This window comes from Megalobrama amblycephala, linkage group LG19, assembly GCF_018812025.1.
Source record: "Megalobrama amblycephala isolate DHTTF-2021 linkage group LG19, ASM1881202v1, whole genome shotgun sequence".
In the NCBI taxonomy this organism is placed as follows: Eukaryota; Metazoa; Chordata; class Actinopteri; order Cypriniformes; family Xenocyprididae; genus Megalobrama; species Megalobrama amblycephala.
In genome coordinates, this window is record NC_063062.1 from 1,387,088 (window position 1) to 1,401,694 (window position 14,607).

General features: G+C 36.7%; 1 protein-coding gene across 1 annotated transcript in view; it reads left to right on the forward strand.

Annotated features, from left to right (window-relative positions):
* Positions 1–12,426, forward strand: part of pepd (peptidase D) — a 78,608-nt gene extending 66,182 nt beyond the window's left edge. Inside the window, exons 10-15 of the mRNA XM_048169413.1 lie at positions 7,725–7,793; positions 8,159–8,236; positions 10,440–10,588; positions 11,162–11,346; positions 11,487–11,678; positions 11,927–12,426. Of these exons, the coding sequence (XP_048025370.1) occupies positions 7,725–7,793; positions 8,159–8,236; positions 10,440–10,588; positions 11,162–11,346; positions 11,487–11,678; positions 11,927–12,070 (817 nt within the window). The 3' untranslated portion in view covers positions 12,071–12,426. The remainder of the gene's footprint in view (positions 1–7,724; positions 7,794–8,158; positions 8,237–10,439; positions 10,589–11,161; positions 11,347–11,486; positions 11,679–11,926) is intronic.
* Positions 12,427–14,607: the final 2,181 nt, after the last annotated feature.

Genomic DNA, 14,607 nt, shown 5'->3' on the forward strand with positions numbered 1-14,607 from the left:
AACATAGATGACATATCAAATGTTTAAACTGAGAAAATGTATCATTTTAAGGGAAAAATAAGTTGATTTGAAATTTCATGGCATCAACACATCTCAAAAAAGTTGGGACAAGGCCATGTTTACCACTGTGTGGCATCCCCTCTTCTTTTTATAACAGTCTGCAAACGTCTGGGGACTGAGGAGACAAGTTGCTCAAGTTTAGGAATAGGAATGTTGTCCCATTCTTGTCTAATACAGGCTTCTAGTTGCTCAACTGTCTTAGGTCTTCTTTGTCACATCTTCCTCTTTATGATGCGCCAAATGTTTTCTATGGGTGAAAGATCTGGACTGCAGGCTGGCCATTTCAGTACCCGGATCCTTCTTCTACGCAGCCATGATGTTGTAATTGATGCAGTATGTGGTCTGGCATTGTCATGTTGGAAAATGCAAGGTCTTCCCTGAAAGAGACGACGTCTGGATGGGAGCATATGTTGTTCTAGAACTTGGATATACCTTTCAGCATTGATGGTGCCTTTCCAGATGTGTAAGCTGCCCATGCCACACGCACTCATGCAACCCCATACCATCAGAGATGCAGGCTTCTGAACTGAGCGCTGATAACAACTTGGGTTGTCCTTGTCCTCTTTAGTCCGGATGACATGGCGTCCCAGTTTTCCAAAAAGAGCTTCAAATTTTGATTCGTCTGACCACAGAACAGTTTTCCACTTTGCCACAGTCCATTTTAAATGAGCCTTGGCCCAGAGAAAACGCCTGCGCTTCTGGATCATGTTTAGATATGGCTTCTTTTTTGACCTATAGAGTTTTAGCCGGCAACGGCGAATGGCACGGTGGATTGTGTTCACTGACAATGTTTTCTGGAAGTATCCCTGAGCCCATGTTGTGATTTCCATTACAGTAGCATTCCTGTATGTGATGCAGTGCCGTCTAAGGGCCCGAAGATCACGGGCATCCAGTATGGTTTTCCGGCCTTGACCCTTACGCACAGAGATTGTTCCAGATTCTCTGAATCTTTGGATGATATTATGCACTGTAGATGATGATAACTTCAAACTCTTTGCAATTTTTCTCTGAGAAACTCCTTTCTGATATTGCTCCACTATTTTTGGCCGCAGCATTGGGGGAATTGGCGATCCTCTGCTCATCTTGACTTCTGAGAGACACTGCCACTCTGAGAGGCTCTTTTTATACCCAGTCATGTTGCCAATTGACCTAATAAGTTGCAAATTGGTCCTCCAGCTGTTCCTTATATGTACATTTAACTTTTCCGGCCTCTTATTGCTACCTGTCCCAACTTTTTTGGAATGTGTAGCTCTCATGAAATCCAAAATGAGCCAATATTTGGCATGACATTTCAAAATGTCTCACTATCAACATTTGATATGTTATCTATATTCTATTGTGAATAAAATATAAGTTTATGAGATTTGTAAATTGTCCTTTTTTATTCACAATTTGTACAGTGTCCCAACTTTTTTGGAATCGGGTTTGTAAATGTCGGAGAGCAGTCAAGGTTATCCCACATGTGAGTCTCGACTGTCTCTCGTAAGACTTTGGTTTGGAGAAAGCTGGACGTGTCCCTCAGCCCTGCGGCAGGCCGGCGTGTTGGACCGAGATCAGTGCGTTTGAGTCTGGCGTGCCGTACCGATGCCAGCGCTGAGGGATATCCCTGTGCAGAGGAGGAGTCTGGGATGCCGGAGGAATGGAAGCATTTCAAAGAAAAAGCACAAGCAGCCCACTCAGACTCTAACGGCTCTTTCCTCTGGGTGAACGTGAGCTATTCTGAGACGCTGTTTCGTACTGCAGCATACATGCAGCCGTAGTGTGTGGCGCTTTACTATTACAGGATGATGTTTGGAGTTATTTTAAACTATTTCTTTACATGGTGGCTGCTGTTTCAGTGTGTTTCAGAGAATATGCATTGTGCATTGGTTTGTTATTCAGTGTTGTTTATTATTCCAGAGGAGTTTTCAGGCATCTGCAGCACCTTAAGTCACATTTATTTGTATACTGGAGCACTTCACAATTCACAATGTGCAGAAAAATCATGATGTCACTGTTATATCATTATATCTTAATGTCTCCATGCCTTATAGGTGATATTGAAAATTAATATTCAATGTCAACAATTCTCATTAATAATCACTTGACATTGAATATTAATGAGCATTGTTTACACTAAATATTAATCATCACTTATGCATTGAATATTAATGAGCATTGTTGACACTAAATATTAATCATCTCTTATTACATTGAATATTAATGAGCATTGTTGACACTAAATATTAATCATCACTTTTGACATTGAATATTAATGAGCATTGTTGACACTAAATATTAATCATCTCTTATTACATTGAATATTAATGAGCATTGTTGACACTAAATATTAATCATCTCTTATTACATTGAATATTAATGAGCATTGTTGACACTAAATATTAATCATCACTTTTGACATTGAATATTAATGAGCATTGTTGACTAAATATTAATCATCTCTTATTACATTAAATGAACATTGTTGAAACTAAATATTAATCATGACTTTTGACATTGAATATTAATGAGCATTGTTGACACTAAATATTAATCATCACTTTGCGGCAGGTCACATTTATTTGTATATAAATTTGTATAGTACTCATTAATAATCACTGTTGACATTGAATATTAATGAGCATTGTTGACAATATTAATCAGTTTTGTTGGCATTGAATATTAATGAGCATTGTTGACAGAATATTAATAATCACTTTTGACATTGAATATTAATGAGCATTGTTGCCACTAAATATTAATCATCACTTTTGACATTGAATATTAATGAGCATTGTTGACACTAAATATTAATCATCTCTTATTACATTGAATATTAATGAGCATTGTTGACACTAAATATTAATCATCACTTTTTACATTAACTATTAATGAGCATTGTTGACACTAAATATTAATCATCACTTTTGACATTGAATATTAATGAGCATTGTTGACACTAAATATTAATTATCTCTTATTACATTAAATGAACATTGTTGAAACTAAATATTAATCATGACTTTTGACATTGAATATTAATGAGCATTGTTGACACTAAATATTAATCATCACTTTGCGGCAGGTCACATTTATTTGTATATAAATTTGTATAGTACTCATTAATAATCACTGTTGACATTGAATATTAATGAGCATTGTTGACAATATTAATCAGTTTTGTTGGCATTGAATATTAATGAGCATTGTTGACAGAATATTAATAATCACTTTTGACATTGAATATTAATGAGCATTGTTGCCACTTTTCACAATTCACAATGTGCAGAAAAATCATGTGATTAGGCATAGGTATAGGTGAATTTGACAGAATTAATATTTAGTGTCAACAATGCTCATTAATAATCACTGTTGACATTGAATATTAATGAGCATTGTTGACACTAAATATTAATTATCTCTTATTACATTAAATGAACATTGTTGAAACTAAATATTAATCATGACTTTTGACATTGAATATTAATGAGCATTGTTGACACTAAATATTAATCATCACTTTGCGGCAGGTCACATTTATTTGTATATAAATTTGTATAGTACTCATTAATAATCACTGTTGACATTGAATATTAATGAGCATTGTTGACAATATTAATCAGTTTTGTTGGCATTGAATATTAATGAGCATTGTTGACAGAATATTAATAATCACTTTTGACATTGAATATTAATGAGCATTGTTGCCACTTTTCACAATTCACAATGTGCAGAAAAATCATGTGATTAGGCATAGGTATAGGTGAATTTGACAGAATTAATATTTAGTGTCAACAATGCTCATTAATAATCACTGTTGACATTGAATATTAATGAGCATTGTTGAAACTGAATATTAATTAGCTTAGTGTCAACAATGCTCATTACAGTTTTTTTTTTTCAATTGCTAACATACTTTTGTCCATTCTGTAGTCACATTTTCAAAACTCTAAACACATTTAGCAGAACATCCATCTGTTGTGGCCATACCATTAACACAATTCATGTAGTTTTCACACAAAATGCAGTCAATTAACACATTTCTTAAATGCTTACATTTTATTTTCATACAGTATAAGCTTACCTCATACCAAAATCATGGATCTTTCTGATCTTATTTGCAAATGCTTAAACACAGCAAGTCAGAAATGAAGACCCAATGGGACTCATCTGACCAGTATCTGCCCTGAGCAATTCTGTTACTTTCTTCTTCTCTTTTTCTACTGCACATTCTATAAAATAATGACTCACTTCTGTTGCCAAGAATGAACACATTCAACACTCATCCAAACATGCAGAATCACTTACATGCATTATACTATTACTGCAGTAAAAGGAAACTGAATTATAAAAACAATGTATTTCATATTTTCTGCAGGTAGAACTGAAACATGACAGTAATGCAGTTTTCATAATGCCATCAACTGTTAGTATTTTGACAGTCATTGCACTTTGATTGACTATATGTTCATGTTGGATAGAAAACTAGTGCTATGTTTTAACAGAACGACTCTGTTTTGAATCAGGTTAGTATGTGTTGAAAAAGGCTTTTAGCATTTTGAAATGTAGAGTTTGTGTTTATTTAACAAAATATGGTTTTGGGCAGAAAATTAACTATTTGACCACATGTATGATGTAGGTGTGTTGCTGTGTTTAGAAAAAGTACTTTAAGTATTGGTAAACGCTTGTTAGCAATTGAAAAAAAAACTGTAATAATCACTGTTGACATCTTCCTTATAGCTGCATTTAACAAATTAGAGCTGAGTGATAATTTAGTTATATTTTGCGATCATAAAAAACATTAAAGCAGTTATGGTTGATGCTCACGTGTCCACTATTTGCTCTTTCGGCGGTGGACAGGGGTCAGCATGGGCACCCTGACTGGTCTGCGGCTATGCAGCCTCATACACAACAAACTGATGCACTGTGTATTCTGAACCTGCATAAACTTCTTGAGCATTTTGAACTACAATATTACTGAACAGTAGTACATATTCTGCCACATGAAAAGAGCTTGAATGGAGGAAATGACCGTCAAATAGTTTCCTGGATGCTGGTTACAATTATCCCTCAATTAAAAGTACTTTCCATATTCAATCTCCAGTTAGCGTGTGATTTAATCTAGCATAACTGGATCATACAGTCTATATTAAACACACACAGATCAAACCCTGGAGGAAGTGTTTCCCTGATCACTTCATTTCCTCATAATGGGAAAGAAACCAAGCCGAATTTTCATGAGCGTCAGAAAGAATCATCTGAAATAAGAGTCACATGACCTTCACAATCTGACGCCTGCTGCGAACCTTCATTCTGCATCTGAGTGATTTCTGTTTGGCATGGGCTGAAATTAATTACAGCTCCATCAATTGTTATTTGCTCTTTCCCAAGAGAACAACAGTTCTGGCCAAAAACTGGTTTCATATGCAATAACAAACTTCCTGTTTGTTCATAGTTTATATTACCTCTGTTAGTTTAATACAATATACTTAACTTTAGGTTACCTTTTTTAACCCAAAGATAGAACCACTTTTAACTCCGTTACGAAACGAAAGTTGAAAAAGGGGGTTAGTAACATTGCAACCTTGAGTGATGAAGCCCATGTACTGCTAGAATGTTTGAAGTCACTGAATATTAATGAGCATTATTGATACTGAATGTTGAGCATTGTTGACACTGAATATTTATGAGCATTGTTTGCATTGAATATTAATAAGCTTTGTTGACATTACAAATTGTCAACAATGCACATTAATAATCACTGTTGACATTGAATATTAATGAGCATTGTTGACACTGGATTTTAATTAGCTTCGTCAACAGTGATTATTAAAGAGCATTGTTTACACTAAATATTATCAGTTGTGGCAATGAATATTAATGAGCATTATTGACACTGAATATTAATTAGCTTTATTGACATTGAATATTAATGAGCATTGTATACTAAATAGCTATGTTGACGTTGAAGATGAATACTTAGTGTCAACAATGCTCATTAATAATCATTTTGACATTGAATATTAATGAGCATTGTTAACACTGGATATTAGCTTCATCAACAGTGATTATTAATGAGCATTGTTTACGCTGAATATTAATGATCACTTTTGACATTGAATATTAATAAACATTGACACTGAATATTAATGAGCATTGTTGGCATTGAATAGTAAATAGCTCTGTTGACATTAAAAGTTAATATTTAGTGTCAACAATGCTCATTAATAATCACTGTTGACATTGAATATTAATGAGCATTGTTGACACTGAATATTAATGTGCACTGTTGACATCGTATATTAGTTTTGTTGACATTGAATATTAATATTAATCTTAATATTAAGAGTATTGTTAGTTTCAGTCTATGAAGAGGCCATTTTTCCATTTTGTTAGTGTGTTGCTGTGTGGTTGCTAGGGTGTATGAGTGGTTGTTAGGGTGTTGCTATGAGGTTGCTAGGGTGCCTGAGTGGTGGTTAGTGTGTTGCTGTGTGGTTGCTAGGGTGCCTGAGTGGTGGTTAGTGTGTTGCTGTGTGGTTGCTAGGGTGCCTGAGTGGTGGTTAGTGTGTTGCTGTGTGGTTGCTAGGGTGTCTGAGTGGTTGTTAGGGTGTTGCTATGTGGTTGCTAGGGTGTCTGAGTGGTTGTTAGTGTGTTGCTATGTGGTTGCTAGGGTGTCTGAGTGGTTGTTAGGGTGTTGCTATGTGGTTGCTAGGGTGTCTGAGTGGTTGTTAGTGTGTTGCTATGTGGTTGCTAGGGTGTCTGAGTGATTGTTAGTGTGTTGCTATGTGGTTACTAGGGTGTCTGAGTGGTTGTTAGTGTGTTTCTGTGTGGTTGCTAGGGTATCTGAGTGGTTGTTAGTGTGTTGATATGTGGTTTCTAGGGTGTCTGAGTGGTTGTTAGTGTGTTGCTATGTGGTTGCTAGGGTGTCTGAGTGATTGTTAGTGTGTTGCTATGTGGTTGTTAGGGTGTCTGAGTGGTTGTTAGTGTGTTGCTGTGTGGTTGCTAGGCTGTCTGAGTGGCTGTTAGGGTGTTGCTATGTGGTTGCTAGGGTGTCTGAGTGGTTGTTAGTGTGTTGCTATGTGGTTGCTAGGGTGTCTGAGTGGTTGTTAGTGTGTTGATGTGTGGTTGCTAGGGTATCTGAGTGGTTGTTAGGGTGTTGCTATGTGGTTGCTAGAGTGTCTCTGTGATCTGATCTGTGTGGCTCGGGTCCCTCCTTTAATGTGCATCTGTGGGATTTTCCACCTGTTTTATGGCACAGCAGATGAAAACCTCTCGTCTCTCTGCTTCAAATCAGTGTGTATCTTGTTTTGTTGATGTGGAGATATGAAGTTATCACTCAAGGTTTTCTGAGGCTGCCACTTTTTTCAATTGATATCGACTGACAGGCTCTTTCAGGCTCTTCATGTTGCATTTTACGATTTTAGTGCCGGTCACAGAGGAGAAATGAAAGCAAGGGGTTTCTGTGTTGCTTTTGGCTGATGCTTTGGATTCAGTTCTTTGAAATGTTCTCACTGAATTTAAAATAAGAATTGGGGTTAATGTCATGAAAATATTCTTACGCTGCAAAAAGTATTATTAAAACTAAAAATATGCATAATTTTCTTTATGAAAAATGCATTTTCTTTTCTTTCTTTTGGTTTTGTGCTGAAGTATTCACTGATGCTCATGTGAACTGTGTGTTTCAGTCTGTTCCAGCACTACTGTTACTCTCGCGGAGGGATGCGTCACACCTCGTACACCTGCATCTGCGGAAGGTAAATCACCACCAACACACACATAGATCAGAGCCGGTCAGCCATCTGAGGCTGTTGTGGTCATTACTGATGTTCTTACTGAGTGTTACACACACAACACAAGACCTAACAGTGCAATAACAGACCAGAGGACATCAGATCATCTGGACAGATAAATTAACTTCAGACATGTTTCAGATTCAGTGTTTAATGCATAGTTCACCTAAAAATGTTTGTGAACCTGCAAAAGTAGAAAAAGCACTATAGCATTGTAGTGCATGTGACGTGCATTATTTACAAGTCTTTTGAAATCAAATGATTGTGTGTGATGAACACTTTTTCATGCATATTCTGGTCAGTTATTTTACATGTTTAAACTCCAACAGTGGGAATAACTCCTCCGTCCTGCATTACGGACACGCTGGAGCTCCCAATGACAAAACCATCCAGGATGGAGACATGTGGTGAGTTTATGAGCCTCTTTTCCCTTGTGTTTCTTGATTACTTGAATTAATTGTGTTCTATATCAGCTGTCTTGTTGATTCCTGCTGGTTTACAGTCAGTGTAGTGATGAATATTTCACTCGTCAGTGTTCAGACTTCATGATCTCTCTATGAGCAGTTGCACACTGACCCCTGGTGGACAGGAAATGCAAACACACTTTTGCAAGCACATCTTTGAAAATTATGATGGTTGTATTATTTGAAGTAGAAGATGATTTATTACATTCAAATAATGTTTATGTCTGATATCATCCATCTTTAAAGTACAGTTTTCAGGAAATTATTAGTTTGAAAACATTCAAATTCTATACATTTAAATTCTATATCCATTAACAAAGACATTGAAGTGATATGAAGATGTGCAGAATTTCAGTATTTAGTGATATTCTTAAATTTTTGTCATTTATTGCATTAATATCCTGTACTTTGAAAAACAGCATTGTAAGTTGTATGTTAAATGGTTTGTTGAAATCTATATATCAATATGGAAATGGATTAGGAAATGTCTGATTTTTGGTGATACTGTTCATTTAACCCTTATGCGTCCAAAAAAAAAAGTTACACATAGGTGCAAAATGGACAAAAATGTCATAAAAATATGATTTATTAATATTTTTTTCCACTTTCACTGATGTCAATTTTTTAAACAGCATCTGTTCTATCCATAGATACCAAACATTCATTAATTTTAAGAACTTTAACCCTTTAAATTCTGCTTTGTTTACATAATGCCATAGGTGTTTTTTATGAAAAAATTAAAAATAGTAGTTTATTTTCATAAACTAAATGCTAAGCAGAATTTTTTTTTTCTTTGCTTATTAGATTCTTGGGTGGGTCAATGAAGAACAACAACATTAATTTTGAGGCATTTATATTTTTTATGTAGTGTCAGATTTTTTACAAAAACTAACACTTAGGTCCATAATGGACAAAAATGTCCATGCCAAAAAACTGTAATAGAAATATTATATATTAATATTTTTTTCCACTTTCACTGACTGTTTTTTTTTTTTTTATCAGCATCTCTTCTATTCATAATTACCAAACATTCGTGCATTTTCAGAATTTTAACGCTTTACAAATCGTAAAGTGTTAAAATTCATCACTACACTTTACATCTTGCAAACAATGAAATGATCAACCCCTCAAGCACCACATATTTATACAGTAGGTTTGGCTGTGAGGACACCTGTGTGAACTCAAACTTTGTATAAAATCTACCAGACTAAACAATCAGCATTTTCTTGTGGTGAAAACTAAATGTGTTTAGAGGCCTCTGAACTTCTACTTCAAATTCAAGCGCACCTTTTATCTCCGTACAAAAACAATAACAAGTGAAAATGTGCAATCAAGGGTTAAGATGCGAGTTTGGGTGAAAAAGAAAAACCTCAAAGCTCATTAACCTTCTTTGACCTTTTTCATAGTTTTCACATGGCCCTTTGACCCTGCCAAGGGTGCGACTCATACATGGAGTGGGATTTTTGATTGCCAGTACAATATAATTTCTTTCAAACTAATTACACACATTAAATTTTAAGTAAACACATGCAAACTACACTCTGACATCCTTACCAACATACCCACACAATAATAGCTGCATTATTTTTCAAATTGACTCTATAATAGACTATAATATGCATAAGCAGAAAACGCAAAGCGAGTATTTCTTTTATATGCCAAATTTGAAAATATGGCACAATCTAGTAAAAAATTGTAAAAATGTAAAATTTGAAGCCTTGCCGATAGAATGAATGCCTATTTGCAAATATTGTATCATTTTATAGTCAAATGGCCCTGGGTTAAAAAATTGCAGTTTCAATGTGGACATTTTTGTCCTTAAGGTCCTGAGTGTGAGTATTTTTTGTACGGAGGGTAAAATTGATTTTTTGAAGGAAATGAGGGTAAAATATTAAAATTCCAATAAAAATAAACACCTGAGTCAAAATTCATGTAGTTGGCATTAACAAAGGCACACTTATAACAAAAAACAAAACTGAAATGGACAAAAAGGTCGCACAAGGGTTAAAAAATAATAAATAATAATTATAAACCTGGAGTACTCTGTATTTGATGGTGTCACCAAACCAAATCATAAAACTAAGTGTTTTTAGATCTGGTCAGAGGGAAATATTCCTATAAAAACCGTCTGATTGTTTCCTGACAGTCTGTTTGACATGGGCGGAGAGTATTACTGCTACTCCTCCGACATCACCTGCTCCTTCCCGGCCAACGGCAAGTTCACCGCCGACCAGAGAGCCATTTATGAAGCCGTGCTGAAGTCCTCCAGAGCCGTGATGGCCGCCATCAAACCAGGTACAAACACACAGAGTCACCATACAAAACACCAGCAGCAAAACTACAGAGAATAAACAGAACTGATTCATTCTGACACCAAAATTACTGACCAAATCTGTGACTGTCTGATCCTGATCTACACTAACAGTCAAAAGTCTGGGGTCAGTAAGATTGCAATAAAGTTGCATTTATTTATTTGATCAAAAATACAGTAAAAATGTGAAATATTTTTACAATTTAAAATAGTTGTTTTCTATGTTAATATATAGTAAAATATAATTTATATCCAGTGATCAAAGCTGAATTTTCAACATCATTACTCCAGTCTGCAGTGTCACATGATCCTTCAGAAATCATTCTAATATGATGATTTGATGCTCAAGAAACATGCAATTTAATGCATCTTTGTAGAATTAAAGTTTATGTTGAAATATGAGTTTTCTTAGGAAGTGCATTCTTAAATAAAAGGACAAATAGACACTGCGATTGGTTTAAAGTTCAAGAGAGCTTCAGTCCTCCACTGTAAAATGACCTCTGACCTCAGTCTAATGCCGGTCTGAGCTCTGAAATGTCTCTGATGTCACCGGTCAGGTGTGAAGTGGACGGACATGCATCGTCTGGCTGACCGGGTTCACCTGGAGGAGCTGGTTCGGATCGGGATCCTGCGTGGGAAGGTGGAGGAGATGCTGAAGGTTCATCTGGGCTCCGTGTTCATGCCGCACGGACTGGGTCACCTGCTGGGCATCGACGTCCACGACGTGGGAGGATATCCAGAGGTCAGTTCTGAGCCTTTCATCAAAGAGGGAGAGATTTCCTTTGTGCTGTCAGAAGGAAAAGCGTCTCTTTTCCCCTCACTGAGGTTCATGTATGATGTTAGCACAGATTCAGTTCAGGTGTCTGTGTTTCTGGTGTTCAGGGCACCGAGCGCGTGGACGAGCCGGGGCTGAAGAGTCTGCGGATGGGCCGTGTGGTGCAGGAGCGCATGGTCCTCACGGTGGAGCCGGGAATCTATTTCATCAACCACCTGCTGGATAAAGCGCTCAACTCCCCGGATCAGTGCGGCTTCATCAACAACGACGTCCTGAATCGCTTCCGCGGCTTCGGCGGGGTCAGAATTATTACAAACGAATCATTTATTCCAGTAGATTCATATCAATCCATAACTAGTCCTTAAACACCATATCATTTTTGCATGTTATTTTGCTAATGATTTGTTAATATTGCATGCTATAATGTATGCATAATTACATATATCATGAATTATATACAGTATAGTTTTAATATTTCACTTTCGAAACACTTTTATGCACGTTTATGCATGCACAAGAATATTGATGATCATGAGTGTCTGTTCAGGTGCGCATCGAGGATGATATCGCTGTGACGGCTGACGGCGTGGAGCTGCTGACCTGCGTTCCTCGAACCGTGGAGGAGATCGAGGCGTTCATGGCGGAGGAAACGTCCAAACCCTTCAGTGCCATCAGCAGCCAGAAATTCTGAGATGATGATTATGATTATTATGATGATGACACTCCTTTCTTCAGCATATCAGTCTTTAACCTTTATCAAAGTAAATGAGTCTTTGATATTTCATTATAAAGGGAATCACATGACAGCTTCTGTTTGTCTGACGTCTCTTATAGAAATCAGCATCAAATGAATCACAGGATCATTTCTGCTTTCATGAAGCAGCTGTGCAACATTTTCAGAGTTTGAGATTCTTAATAAAAGCAGCTCTGAACTTTATTTAGCCTCACTTTACTCAGTTCATTTGCTTTTTATCCTGTATACTTTGTGCAAGTTTGTAAGAAAATGCAATGCTTATTTTTAATAAACATCTGATTTTTCTAGCATCATTTAGAAATGTGTGCAAAATTTTATTTACTATTTCATAAAATGTTGTTGTTTTTCGTTGTGATGAATTTCAAGTAGACAGAAGATGACAAAAATGCTTTCTATCTTTTTTCAACTCATTTCTCTGGATGCAAATAAACAAATACAGTTGAGATGAACATAATTAATGATGGAAACGGATGCAACAACATTGACATTAGAGTGTCGCACCCTCATGATGATTGAGCAACTTCCATTATTCAGGTGTTTTATTGGAAAGTTCATTAAATAAAAGTCAGGTGACTCAACGGCAATCTTGGTAACACCCTGAAACTATAGTTTCACACGAATACTTTCACAGATATTACTCAGAAAACATGCTGATCAAACGATTTGATGCCACTAGACTTCACCAAATCCATTATTTCTTCCACTATAACTGACGGTCAATGCTGTCTGAGGATGGTAAGTGTGGAAATGCCCTCGATCACTGGGGGGATCATAGTGGACTGAGGGTTTGCTGGATGAAATGGTACTGTGTGATTGGTCCGCGTCCATTCCTTTTTCGTTTTTTAACCACGTCAAGAAAAACAAAAAACGAACGATTGTTGTATTTTTAAATGCTATGGTGAATACCAAAATTTAAATTAAAACCGAATACACAAATTCCATGTGCACAAAATAAATATTGACTTATTTTCAGATTTTTGTTTATTACGTTTTGCATCTTTATAAACCAAAATTAAAAAAGGACAGATTAAAGTCGAAAAAATGTCAATTTACAAGTTTCCTTTTGTAAAATTGTTGCTTAGGGTGACCACCTGGCTATTGATCTGTTGCAAGACAGTAGATGTGATTTTGCGGGACACATGAAACAGATAAATGTACAACTATCACGCTATGTAAATATTGATTTACATTTGTTGGCAAACTTGGCATATGCGCCGATTAATGTTTCTGCCGGTGGGTGCCCACACTATAATGTTGCGCTTATGGCAACATTCAATTCTGGAGAGAAGATAGATTCACGGCTGCATGCAGGAGGACAAAGTTTGAGCGCGCAGATGTGATATCTGAGCGAGAGCGCGCGCGCGTCCAGTTTTGTGCAAAGGAAACTGCCTGTGAGCGGAGAGATTCCTGCTCGCGTGTTTGATGCGCTCTCGCGATACAATAATGCGCTCTCCACATTTTTCATTATAATAACGCCATTAAACCCGCATTAAATGAACTATTAACGTGTGAAGAAAGTCGTGTCTGAATTTCGCAATTTTGTATTGGTTAAAACAAATGGAGAATATCTCGTTTTTCTGTAGGTGCTCGGCCATTTCCGTGCGTGGCGCTTGATCGTCCCCGTGCGTTGGAAATATTTAACATCAGGATGGATGATTACATGCTTTAAATCATTGATTTGGGCAGCTTTGAGCAGCTCTTGAGGTTCTTATCCAGTATGTGAGATGAAATCCTTGCTGGTGTAGTTGTGTTTACCGACTTTGATGAGGCCCACACTCAGTTGTCATCAGACGGAAAACCTCTCCATATGATTGCGTTGGTTGGTTATTTTCACAGCTAGAATATGACGGCTGCACAAATAGATTTTTAATGCTCCTAGTTTTTATTATAGTTCTTCTTACTGTTTTATTGTAATTTCAGGGATGAAAAAAAATTACAGGCATAAATGAAATGCGGGACACTACTTAAGTCTTGCGTGACACAGGACAAGCTCCCAATTTCGGGACTGTCCCGCAAAATGCGAGACGGGTGGTCACCCTATCTTGACTTGATTTCCACACCCTTCTCACTCACGAGGGGTCCGATAATGCAGCATGTCCAAGAGATACTGGCAGCAAACGCGTCCAGCGAAGCGGGACATTCTAAGTGCTTAACGTGAAAAATCCTTAATGTGGCTTAATGTAGGTGATATTGGAGGACCAAATTCACTACACCTTATAGGCAGCCCACTATGAACACAATTAATAACACGTTAAGCATTTTCCTAGAAAATAAAACACAGTTATGAAGAAAACGCTAATGCATTAAGACACTGATATTAAATTACCAATAGAGATATGCAGACAAGCAGGTCAGGTCGAAGGCAACGCGCTTTCAACATTCAGCGTTTTCCACTTGTAGAAAACCATTATAAACGCATAACTTTATATGGTCCTTCCATTTTGTTTACGTTGCAGTTATAGCCCAGCAAGCAA